This window comes from Herpailurus yagouaroundi, unplaced genomic scaffold (assembly GCF_014898765.1).
Source record: "Herpailurus yagouaroundi ecotype Mexico unplaced genomic scaffold, PumYag 193, whole genome shotgun sequence".
Taxonomy (NCBI): domain Eukaryota; kingdom Metazoa; phylum Chordata; class Mammalia; order Carnivora; family Felidae; genus Herpailurus; species Herpailurus yagouaroundi.
The window spans coordinates 1463379-1476287 of NW_024412424.1; the positions used below are offsets into that span (position 1 = coordinate 1463379).

General features: G+C 56.1%; 1 protein-coding gene across 3 annotated transcripts in view; it reads left to right on the plus strand.

Annotated features, from left to right (window-relative positions):
* The window catches only part of SIN3B (SIN3 transcription regulator family member B), a 37749-nt gene that overhangs the window by 7462 nt on the left and 17378 nt on the right, over positions 1–12909 (plus strand). For 2 of the 3 annotated variants that reach the window (XM_040444837.1, XM_040444834.1), the window contains exons 4-8: positions 1832–2032; positions 4062–4205; positions 9978–10100; positions 11446–11535; positions 12002–12120. In XM_040444837.1, the coding sequence (XP_040300771.1) occupies positions 1832–2032; positions 4062–4205; positions 9978–10100; positions 11446–11535; positions 12002–12120 (677 nt within the window). The remainder of the gene's footprint in view (positions 1–1831; positions 2033–4061; positions 4206–9977; positions 10101–11445; positions 11536–12001; positions 12121–12909) is intronic. The other variant, XM_040444836.1, reaches the window with a different exon arrangement.

Genomic DNA, 12909 nt, shown 5'->3' on the forward strand with positions numbered 1-12909 from the left:
CAGAGCCCGACGCGGGGCTTGAACTCACGGACCGCGAGATCGCGACCTGAGCCGAAGCTGGATGCTCAACCGACTGAGCCACCCAGGCGCCCCTCGGCTCAGACTTTTCTAGAGTTGCTTCTGCACCCATGTTTTGGGCTGAGTTGTGTCCTCTCCCCAACCCCATCCCCACCCCCCGCAATTCATACATTGAGGGCCCAACCCTCAGTATGTCAGAATGTGACGGTACTTGGAGACCTTTACAGAGGTAATTAAGGTAAAATGAGGCCCTTAGGTTGTCCTTATAAGAAGAGGAAATTTGGAGACACGGAGGGACCCACAGAGACGGTCAGCGATGTGAGAACACAGTGAGAAGACGACCGCCTGCAAGCCCAACATGCCACCAGAGATACCGACCCTGCCGACACCTTGATCTTGGACTCCAGCCTCCAGAACCGTAAGGAAATAAATTTCTGTTGTGTCAGCGGCCCAGTCTTGTGGTGTTTTGTTACGGCGGCCTGAGTGGCATAGCACACCCGTCCAAGAGGACAGCGAGTGTGCCCGACGGGTGTGCCCATCATGATGACAGCTGTGTGCCCAGCACTCCCCATCCTGCAGAGTCTCCGGGTCCGTGCTTGGTGCCACGTGCTGATATCACCGCCCGCCGAGGGGGATGGGAACAGCGGCTCAGTCTGCTCTTTCTGGTCATCTGATGATTCCCAGCAGTGGATGAGGCCGGCTCTGTTCCAGGCACTGTTCCAGGCACTTGGGATACGGCAGCGAACAAAGTGGCATCTCTGCCCTCGGGGCGTTTGCCGTCTGGTCGGGGGTGAACAGACAACGAAATGAGTACAATATGTTATGTGTAGGAAGGTGACATGTGCTGTGGAGGAAAACCGAGCAAGAAAGGGGCTTGGAATGCTGGGAGACAAGGCCATTCGAGTTTGGCGTGGGGCGGTTCCGGAAGACTCGCCGAGAACGTGTCCTCACAGATACCTGAAGCGGAGCTGGAGGGATCCCAACCTGCTGGAGAACCAGCTGTGTGCGCGGGGGACCTGCAGGATGCCAGGGGGTCGCCCCTGAAAGCCCAGTCAGGGTTTGTGGGGCGTCCTCAGAACCGCGCATGAAATGTCAGTTTAGAAACCTCAGCATCCCCTTCTTCGTGGGGGTGGTCCTGCCCTGCCGCAAGTTAGGATTCTGGGCGCCCGGGAGAGAGACGTGTGTGTCTGTTTTCTTTTTCATCTTTGTACGGACAGGAAAGCACACAGACGGAGGGCAGGCATGACGACTGGCCAGGGCCCGTCTCCTCTCCCGGGTGACGCGCCCCGGGCTTAGCACCCGAAGTCCCACAGTCCTGGACGGCGTGGGCGGCGGGGCCCCAACTTTGCCGGCACCGCTGACAGCAGGTGCTTTCACACCTCAGGACACTCTCGCTGCAGTGGGCTGGCTTGAAAGCGTGGGGAGATTCTACAAACAGCCCCAAACTCCACTCCGAAGGGGATTACACTGTGCACTTCTCGTGCCTTTCTCCCGAATGCTCGCTTTTCAAGGTGTCCGGTTGTCCATCAAACTTCTGTGTTCTTTGGTGAGACGGAGGCGAGTTCAGGAGACTCACCGGGCACCAGGCAGATGCACAGAGTGGTGAGGGAGGAGTTACCTGCACGTTCCGTGCAGCGGGGCCCCCCCCTCCTTTGCTCCCCCCAAAGGAACGTTTCCCTGCATCTCGTTAAAAACCTTGGCTCCGCGCTGGGTTTTGTGCTTGCTCTTTGCGCAGGCAGTGGCTCTGCCCGGCGTTCCTCACCCCTGTTCCCGGCGTCAGGACCGCCGGTAACTCGGGTCGTGCTGTTCGCAGGAGAATTCGCACAACCACAGCGACTGCACGGAGAACTTCAAGCAGCAGATGCTGTACAAGGAGGACAAAGCCCAGGTGCCCTTGGAGTCAGATTCCGTGGAGTTCAACAATGCCATCAGCTACGTGAACAAGATTAAGACCCGTTTTCTAGACCACCCAGAGATCTATAGATCGTTCTTGGAGATCTTGCACACTTACCAGGTGAGCGGCCTCCAGTCACACTTCGCCGGCGTTCATGGCGCCGCATCCGAGGTGTTCACGTTGTCTGGTCTGAATTCGTCAAACCCTGTAAAATTCTGATCGGCTTTTTTTTTTTTTTTTTAACTGCGATATAGTATACGTAACCTAAAACCCCCCACTTTAATCTTTTCTAAGTGTCCAGTTCAGTGGCATTAACTGTGCAGCCATTACCCCCCTCCATTCCCAGAACCCTTTCCATCTTGCAAAACTGAGATTCTGTCCCCATTAAACACGAACTCCCCCAGCCCCTGGCTCCCACCATCCTGCTGTCTGTCTCTCTGAATTTGACGACTCCAGGGACCTCCTGTCATAAGTGGGACATAACAGTATTTGTCCTTTGGTGTCCAGCTTCTTTCATTCACCATGATGTCCTAAAGGTCCATCCACGTTGTAGCCTATGTCAGAATCTCCTTCCTTTTTCAGGCCGAAGACTGTTTCGTGGCCTTGACACCCCAGTTGTGTTTATCCGTCCGTCCATTGATGGCCACTTGGCCTGCTCCCGTGTTTTGGCCGTTGTGAATATGATACTGCTGTGAACATGGGCATACCAGTACCTGTCGGAGTCCTGTTTAGTTACGATTTGATTTGATTTTTAATTTTTCTCAAGATTTTAGGTAATCTCTGCACCCAACATAGAACTTGAATTCAGAACCCCGAGGTCAAGAGTCATGTGCTCTACTGACTGAGCCAGCCAGGCGCCCCTCGTTAGGATTTTAACATGCTCTTTGAGGCACCTCTGCATCCAAGAAGTACTAGGAAGCACCTAATACAGGGCTTTAAAAAGGACCTAAGAAGCTGGTCTTCTTTTTATAAGAAGGCTTCTCGATTGTTTTGACAACACAGCTACCCTTTATTTATGCTAATTGCCAGCAGGTTCTGTGCACGGGCCTCGGGCGACAGAGATAAGTGGTTGCTGCTTGGTTCGGTCTGGAAGGAGAAACTTAGAGCTCTGCCGGGTGGAGAAAAAAAAGTGTGTGGGAGGAGGCCTGGGGTTCATGGTTGCCAACCCTGGACGGGGGTGAGGGGGTAGCAGGGGTCAGGAGGGGGAGATTCAGGTTGAATGTGACACACCAGTCAGAACCATCAGGCAGCTGAGTGTAGACAAAGGGTGGACTGTCTCGAAGCCAGGAAGGTCTGTGGAGCGCAGTCACAGGGGTCAGATCAGATAGAGGGCTTCAGGGGACCTGAGGGCTGGGGGGGAAACGTCAAGGCCACTTGATGGGAGGGCTCACTCCCCTTAGAGCCTCAGAGCGGGAATGTCATGCTGTGCACTCTAGGGGAGCCCCAGCACCGCCACCTTTGTTCTGTCACATCCTTGGGGATAAAGTTGACAGGGACTTATTTCTAATGGCCGTCCTGAGTTCCGCCCCTCCCGACCCGGGTCCCCTCCAGTCTTCATCTTGTTGCTTTAAGCTCCAGGTCGGGCCGTCTTCCTTCAGCCATTGGGGTCTTTGTGACTCCGGGTGGACAGGCCCCTCATCCTGGTAGTCCCTTCCCTTCAAGGTCCGGCCTTAGCTCCGCGCTCCCCTCCCCCCGCTGCGCGGCAAAACACGCCCCTTCGCCCTTGGGAGGGGAGCGGGCTCATCACTCACCTTGTACTTCCCCAGCCTCTGGTTGAGGACACGCAAGGGTGGAGGCCAAATCGTTGATGGCACGACTGTGCCCCGCTCTCATTCCGTCCACACTCCTACACAAGCCCCATCCCTGGCCAGGGCTCAGGCTGTGTCGTGCGGTGGGACCAGGACAAAAGCGTGCAGAGCTATTCTCCGGAGCGAGGGGGCCCAGCGCGGGGCACCCCGGGGTGTCAGCAGGATGGCAGGCCGCACTCCTGTCTCCTGGTGGTGGCGGTCACGGGCTCAGTCGGCCGGTTAGTTCTCTGTTTCGTGAGTCATCCCTCTGTCTCCTCCACAGCGGGATGCCTGAATGTCACAGCCTGGGGTGCCTCGTTCCTTGGCTAACGACTCGTTTTCCCTTTCCCGAAAATCGGCAGAAGGAGCAGCTGAGCACGAAGGGCCGGCCATTCCGAGGCATGTCCGAGGAGGAGGTGTTCACCGAGGTGGCCAATCTCTTCCGGGGCCAGGAGGACCTGCTGTCCGAGTTTGGACAGTTCCTGCCTGAAGCCAAGCGCTCCCTGGTGAGTACGGAGTGTCCACTGTGACCCGAGGGCCACCTTCTTCTCAGCCGGGACCCTGTTTCTCAGGGCAGCCCTGAAGACCAGGCCAGCCTTACCCACCCCCCCGACCCCCACCCCCGCCCGGGACACACTGGCTTCCCCCAGAAGCCACACAGCGTGCAGACACCCATGGGCCCCCCCCCCCGTTCAGGCTCACGTCCACATCCTGCTGGGGCAGGTCCTGCTGTGGAGACCTGCCTGCAACCGGTGCCCTATGGGCAGGTGCAGGTGGGGGCGGTCCAGGGCAGCGGGGGGAACGGGGGGCACAGAGGGCGAGGAGGGGCTTGGGAGCGGAGGGCAGGCGCGCAGACCGCATCCTCGGCCTTTCCCCCCCTGCCGTGGCCTGAGGCCCGCCGGGCTGCCCTTGCCACATCCTTTTCATTTTATTTTCTGTGAATGTAAGGCTTTTTAAAACTTGAAGTGAAATTCGCGTAACGTAAAATACACCATTTTGAAGCATTCGGTTCAGTGGCATTTGGTTCACAGTATTATTCAACCAGCACTTCTGTCCAGTTCCAGAGCATTTTCGTCACCCCGACGAGACCCTGGCCCCTGGGCGCAGGCACTCCCCGCTTCTCCTCGCCCAGCCCCCGCCACCCGCCAGGCTGCTTCCTGTCCCTGTAGATTGACCTATTCTGGACGTTTCGGGTAAAGGAGATCACATGTCACGTGGTCGTTAGTGTCTGGCTTCCACTCAGCGTGATGTCCCCGAGGTTCATCCACGTCATGACATGCGCCCAGCCCTCGTTCTTCGTTATGGCTGAGTCATACTCCTTTGTGTGGACGGACTGCATTTTCTGTATCCCTTCCCCCGTTAGTGGACATCTGGGTTGTTTTCTTTTAGGGGATTGTGAGTGACGCTGCTGTGAACGGGCATGTGCAGGGATTGATTTGAGTCCCCGATTTCAGTTCTTTGGGGTCTACACCAAGGAGTGGAATTGCTGAGTCATACGGAGACTCTATGTTTAACTTTTTAAGGAGCTGCCAAACTGTTCTACAGCAGCTGCACCGTTTTACATTCTCGCCGGCTGAGCACTTCACCTCGTCCCCGGCACTTGGTGGTTTTTGTTTCGTTTTGTTTAAAAATTTTTTTTCTAACATTTATTTATTTTTGAGAGACCGAGCGAAACAGAGCACGGGCTGGGGAGGGGCAGAGAGAGGGAGACACAGAATCCAAAGCAGGCTCCAGGCTCTGGGATGTCAGGCCAGAGCCCGACGCAGAGCTCGATTCAGCAGGGCTGAATCTGTTTATTAGCTTTATTTTTTATCTGTTTTTAAAAGCTGATTTAGTTTTTGAGAGAGAACATGCAGGTGGGGGAGAGGCAGAGAGAGAGAGGGAGAGAGAGGATCCCCAGCAGGCTCCACACTGTCAGCACAGAGCCTGACGCAGGGCTGGAACCCGTGAATCGTGAGATCGTAACCTGAGGTGAAATCAAGAGTGGGATGTTTAACCGACTGAGCCACGCTGTTTGTTAGCTTTAATAGTCTTGTGTCTTCACTAGGAATTTTTATATACGTGATACCATGCCATCTGCTAATACAGCTTTCCTTCTTTTCCGATTTGGGTGCCTTTTATTTCTTTTTCTTGGCCTAATTGTTGTGTTGAACAGAAGTGGGAGCAGGCATCCCTGTCTTGGTGCTGACCTTAGAGGGGAGGCTTTCCGGCTTTCAGCGGAGTGTGCTGGGAGCTTTGGGCTTGTCGTAAACGCCTGTTATCAGATTGAAGAAATGCTTTTCTATTCCTAGTTTGTTGACTGTTCCGTTTCCTCTTTTTGTTCCCTGCTTTGGACGTTGAGTTGGGGCGCGAGCACACAAGCGTGCCCACTGCTCCCCCTCCCCCCAGCCCCATCTTAGGGCATCACCACCTCTCCAGGGTCCCGCTTCTAAATGAAGATGTGGTGGGGGGGGGGCAGGGCTGGGGGCAGCAGTCTCGAGTCGGGGGCTTGGTGGGATGGGCACAGGAGTCTGGGTTTGGATGCCATCAACATTCTAGGTAGAATCGCATGGCCTCCCAGTGTCCATGAGTGCCGTCTCTAAGTTGGGATACCACCCAGAAACACTTCCTGACTCAAAGTTCCAGAGGCTCTGTTCCTGTCAAGTCGGGAGCTGTAGCCTGTCCTCCCAACCTTCCTGGAGCCTTGGGCGTGCTCAGGGGCTGGAGGGCCAGGCCGGGCCCTGGGAGCACACAGTCTGGGCCGAGACACTGGCTCGGCCTCCACAGAGGGGCTTGAGCCAGCCGCGTCACCTCCTGCGCCTCGTTTCCTTGTGTCTCACGTGGGGATGATGGCCTTCCTGCTCAGATGCAGATTGGCAAGCTATCAAGTGCTTTGCGCTCAGCCTGGGACACACGCGGTACCCCAGAAAGAGCAGCTCTCGTTGTTCAGGGAAGGCGGGCGTAGGACCCAGACGGATTATCCCCCACCCTCTCCCAGCGCCAGCGTCCCCCCAGAGTGTCCGCCCAGGCGCAGGGCCTCCCTCTGCCCCGCCAGGACCGGCCTGCCACCCGGCCTGTGGGAGGCCCCTGGGGAGTACCCGGGGAGGGCTGAGCAGAGCCCCCTGGGGACAGGGAGCTCCCCTCTCCCAGAGGCTCTCAGCTGAGCCCACCTCCTCGGGTCCCCACCCTCGTGTGCGCTCTCGACCCTGCGTGTCTCTCTGAAGTGCCACAGCCCATGGCCCTCCTCGGGCGGGCCCCCTTTTCCCACACAAGGCCCCCTGCGGTGCTGCGCGCGCCCTTGTGTTGGTGCGCCTGGGGTGCAGCCGTGCGCACTTGGGCCCCGGTAGCTGGGGCTGAGTGCTGCCGCCCGCCGGCTGGCCCCGACCCACCCCCTCCTGTGGCACACTCGGTGGGCTGTCGGACTGTCGTGCCTTCGGATCGGGATCTCGCACCTGGGCTCCGGCCTGTGTGGTGGCAGCTCTCGTCCCGGGCCCTGCCCTCTCTGGGGGCAGCACGGAGGACAGGGGCAGCCCATCCTCGGGGCAGAGGCGCCTGCCCGAGTCCCAGGCCCGCTTTCGCGGTCCTGGCAGAGATCAGGGGGCCAGGGATGTCCCCTTTCAGGAGCGCCTTGCCTGGACAGGAGCTGGAGGTGCAGCACTGGGGGAGGGACCCTAGCAGGTCCTTGGGGCTGCGAGCCCTGCCTCTGCAGGAAGTTGGGAAAGCGGGCGCGGAGCCCCCCTCTGCTAGAGTTGTGGGGGTGGGGTGCACAGCAGACACGTGGTGACTCACAAACAGGCGGTCAGAACTCTGCAGGCCTGCAGCAGGCACAGCCTTACTTTCCCCTTGAGGTTTCAGTCTTGGTCCTGGGTCCTCAGTGCTGCGTGGGGCCGGCCTAGCCTTGTTCTCCGATTGCCATGGCCGCGCGCCCCCTGCTGGGCACCGCTGAGCATTTGTGAAGCTGGACGCTGACAAAGCCCGCCCTGGAAGAGTCAGCGTCTCCCTCCCCAAAAGCACCTGCCCACACAGTTTCTTTAAATAGCAGCTGTTATCAATTCAGCAGAGGGTTTTTTTGTGTTTATTGATCAGAGCGTCTTGTACATTTTAACAGATTGAATGAATTTTTTTTTAACTATTAAAAGCACCCACATACAATCTGTTGTATAATTTGATCTTTTATTCACCATCCTTTATGTTAGTTTTTGAATTTCCATTAAGACTGCAGCAAAAAGAAACCAAAGATGAAATCCGATACTGTGCTAAGTAAACGTGACCACTTGGCCTAAGAGGGGTCAACAAACTTCTTTTTTTTTAATGTTTGTTTATTTTGAGAGAGAGAAAGCAGGAGCAGAGGAGGGGCAGAGAGAGAGAGAGGGAGAGAGAAAAACCCCCAAGCAGGCTCCGTGCTGTCAGCACAGAGCCCAACGTGGGGCTCGATCCCACAAACCCTGAGATCGTGACCTGAGAGTCCGGTGCTTAACCCACTGAGCCACCCAGGTGCCCCAACAAACGTTTTATGAAGAGCCAGATAGTAAGTGTCTTAGGCTTCGCAGGCCAGCGGGTCTCTGTCGCAAAGACTCGGCTCTGTCATTATGGCCGGAAAGCAGCTTTGGATGCTCTGTAAACCGGTGGGCGTGGCTACGTGCCAGTAAAACTTTGTTTGCAAAAACAGGCCCAGCATGGGTAATATGTCAGCCCCTGGCCAAAGTGTCTTTGGGGGTCCGTCGGGCTCACACGTTCGTGATTGGGCACACATAACTAAAAAGTAAGAACTGTCTGAAGTATTAGAGAAACTCGATAATACCGAGCTTGTCTTCGGGCTGGGGAAGCCTGGCTGGGCGAGCGGTGGGTTTCCCTACCAGGCCCCTGGTCCCGCTCGGCACATCACGGCGTCACCCGGCCGCCTCCTTTAGGAATCGGTGCCTGCACCCGTTCTGACATCTACAACAAGAAATAGCGGTTGAAGATGGTTCTTTCGAGTAGCTTTGAATCTCTAGAAAACTGTTCTCCAGAGAAGTGTAATCAATCCCCTAAGGGCCAAGTTTTGCATATAATTAAATGATGGGTCTTTAATACGATCGGTATAATTATTATGGTAAAAATCACGTGTTCATGAGAAAACCAAGCGTTCACGGGAACATCAGTAAACTTCCCCTTCCCTGTCTCAGTTTCTAAGTCATTCTCTTCAAAGTTACGTACTCACAAATGTCTTACGTTATCTTTCTAGAAGTTTCCTACACGTGCAAACAAATGTTTATTCTTCGATAAAAACTAAACATCCGCTTGTTTATTCTGCCCCTACATTTTTTTTTTTCTTGTTCATGTAAGAATGTATCAGGTATACCTGTCCCCAGCAGGGACACAGAGGACACGGACACAGAGTTCACTGGTATCTGATAGTTCCTGGCTATTTTGTTTGGCTACATCACACCTTGCTCACCCAGCCCACACTTCAGGCCAAGAGTACTCCTCCCTTCAGGTCGTGTCTCCACGTCCCAGGTTCGATGGCGGGGCGGGACCTGGGACGTGGTGGGGTGACTGCGGGGTGCCTCTCTGGCCCAGCGCGCATCTTGCAGAAAACCTTGCGGCCTGTCTGCCTCCCCAGCGTCTGCTCCGCTCTCCGCCACGTGCACATAGATGCAGATCCTGAACCGTTCTTCCGGAACTGTTTTTTGTAAATATGGCCGACACCCTGCAGACACCCCTTGTGAGGAGCATCCCTGCCTATGAAGCGTAGAACCTGGGAGGACCAGTGACAAGCCCCTCGCTGCGTGCTGACTCTCCTCAAGACGTGTTTTCTCACTCGTAGAGAAGAATACAGACTCGGCTGGAAGCCCCCGCCCCCCGCCCCCCTCCCCCGCAGGTGCCCTGGTAGCCGCTAGCTGCTTCCTCTTACTGCCAAGGCTGGTGCGTGCCAGTGTCCCCGCCTGAAATGCTCTTCCTTTCTATGGGGCACTCAGACATGCAGGACATCCCGTTGTCAGTGGTCTGTTGGGTGCGCCCAACTCTGGTGTCTCCCTGCTGTGCCCTCTTGCACCTGTCAGGACCCTCATCCATCCTGGCCTTTCCTGCACCTTCACCATGTTAAGATTACGATGATTTGGGTGCACGGTCTCTCCCCTAGTAAACGTGAGCATCTCGAGGCTGGAGTCGTCTTGCCTGCAGATGGGGCCCCTGGCCTGTGGCAGGTGGCATTCACTGGGGCCGTGGGCCGAGCCAAAAGTGGTTCCACGCACTCAGACCCGCCAAGAGCCAGTCCCGAAGGACCCAGCACTAATCGCCTCCTGTGTTTGTGTTTTTAGTTCACGGGAAATGGACCATGCGAAATGAACAGCGTCCAGAAGAGTGAGCATGAGAAGAATCTGGAACACAGCAAAAAGCGCTCTCGGCCCTCGCTCCTCCGTCCGGTGTCTGCACCAGCCAAGGTAACCGTCAGCTGTGCACACAGGTGTCCACACATGTGGGCACCCGACAGCCTGGTCCTCGGGAGTAGATGGCCTCGGGAGCAATATGCAGAGGCTCCGAGCAGCAGACCCTGGGAATGGACCCTGGTCTGACTGGAATTCATCAGCTGTGGGACCTTAGGATGTCAGCTCACTCCTAAGGTGGCTGTTTACCTGTTACCCCTGGCTCACAGGATTGGTATGAGGAGTGTTACCTTTTCCAGTGGAAATAGGATGTACTGCTCAATCTGCTCCTTTTCGCCATAATGGCTCTTTCATAGGCAGGGCCACCATGTGCGGTTGTGCAGGTCGGTCACTGCACAAGAAGCCCGCTGAGAGGTGAGAGAGGCTGAGATCCAGCTCCTGTCGCACTCATTACCTGTGATGGCGATTTTCTATTTCCATCACATTTTGTGCATTTACTCGTTGGCTTTCTACTGTAAGGAAGAGCTTTTTCTTCATCCCCCATTTATCGGGTTACCTATACCAGCATGGACCCTGAGTTATAACCCATGATTTTCATTGTTTATCTTGGCATCTAAACTGTCTCAGTTATGGCCAGTGGGGCCCCTTCAAGCTGGCTTCTGTGTCCTCTGGACATATCCCCAGCATTGGGAGATGATTTTGTAGGGTCCGCAACGCCTCAAGAGTGCAGCCAAGTTCTGGTCTAAGTCCAGTTTAGAGACAGAAGTCTTCACAGAGATTTAAAACCCAAGCTTCTTGGGGCATCTGGGTGGCTCAGTCGGTTAAGCACCCAACTCTTGATTTTGGCTCAGGTCATGATCTCGCGGTTCGTGGGTTTGAGCCCCGTGTGGGGCTCCGCGTTGACTGTGCAGAGCCTGCTTGGGATTCTCTCTCTGTTCCTTCCCCACATGCGTGCTCTCTCTCAAAATAAATTAAAAACAATTTTTTTTTTTTTTTAAACCCGGGCTGATCTAAGAGATTGGATCATCCTGTCCTCTTCCCGTCCCCTTGCCCCCACCATCACAGCCCACAGGACAAAACAGGCAGGGGAGAGGGTTCTGATACTGTGTCCAGGGGCACGTGTCCCTTGCTGTTCCAATTTTGTGATGCTCCCGCCTGGTATCAAAAGCCCTAAACTGCCGAGATTTAGATCCCAGATTGTGGGCAGGGCGGTTGTGACCGTCACCCTTCGCCAGGCCACGGAGGCTGAGGTGGGTGGTCCTGAGAATTCCTCCACAGGGGTCCGGGGCAGACCTCCCCCGGCACCTCATGACGGTTGCTGTCGGGAGAGCTCAATGTTGCCGATGTGGCAACTTTGACAAAGATGCACGGAGCCTTCATGGCATGGGATTTCTCTCCACAGAAGAAAATGAAACTCCGAGGTACCAAAGACCTGTCCATCGCTGCCGTGGGCAAGTATGGCACGCTGCAGGAGTTCTCCTTCTTTGACAAGGTGAGCCGTCGGCCGGCCTCCCCCAGCTCGGACGTGCAGGATGGGAGCCCCGGGGAAGGGAGCTGGGAGGGTGGGGAGCTGCTGGGGCCGGCCCGGGAGAAGGGGCCGGCACCCAGCTTCCACAGCAGAGGGGGCGTGGGCAGGAGGCAGCAGGGCTCGGAGCCCCAGCAGGCTTGAGGATGCACGTCCGCCCCTCCTGAGCTGTATGGCTTTCCTAAAGCAAGGATGGTCCCGTGGTTCCCCCATCAGGGTCGGTGGCAGGAGCCAGCGACGTGGCCCCGTGCACACACTGTTCACGCCACGTTATCAGTTGCACACAGAGCATTGCCCTGCGGCCCGCGGCCGTCACTCGAGAGCATGCCTGCGTTGGTGACTCTGCGCTCACCGAGCGGTGTCTGAGCCGAGCGAGGGGAGGGGTGAGGGTGGGGCCTGGCCCTCCGGGGCCCCTGACCCCCTCTCCCCGCAGGTTCGCAGGGTGCTGAAGAGCCAGGAGGTCTATGAGAACTTCCTTCGCTGCATCGCACTCTTCAACCAGGAGCTCGTGTCCGGCTCTGAGCTCCTCCAGCTCGTCAGCCCGTTTCTCGGGTGAGTGACGCTTCCCAGGGCTTCCCACGCGGTGTGTTTCCGGAAACTCCGTCCACCCTGCCATTGGTCATCGCTTTTGAGAAAGAATGAAGCCTTTTTTTTTTTTTTTTTAATTTGGTTTTCAATCGCAAGGGTCATAGTGGTCGTAGGTGGAGCTGCAGTCGGAGGAAAGAACACAGGTCCTGGGCACTGTTCTCCCGTGGCGACATCTGTGGTCACGTGACAACCAGGATGTTGACTCTCGCCCAGTCCACCCATCTCTTCAGGGTTTCCTGTTTCTAGTGTATGTGCGCGTGCGTGTTGATACAGCTCCGTCACCTGGGAAGCCTCGTGTGTCTGCCGCAGTCAAGATGCGGAGTGGCTTCAGACCCACAGGGGTGCTTGTGTTAACCTCTGATACCCTCACCCGTGTCCCTCCTACATGCCACCCCAGTCTCGGCCCCAACCCCCTGGCAACCCTTAACCTACACTCCACCTGTAGACCTTCCACAACAGAAGTGTGTAAATGGAATTATACAGTAGGTAACCTTCGGGTGATTGGGTTTTCATCACCCAGCATAAATCCCCTAGAGATTCACTTGCTACGTGCTTTTAAAAACTACCAATCAGGGGCGCCTGGGTGGCGCAGTTGGTTAAGCGTCCAACTTCAGCCAGGTCACGATCTCGCGGTCCGGGAGTTCGAGCCCCGCGTCAGGCTCTGGGCTGATGGCTCGGAGCCTGGAGCCTGTTTCCGATTCTGTGTCTCCCTCTCTCTCTGCCCCTCCCCCGTGCATGCTCTGTCTCTCTCTG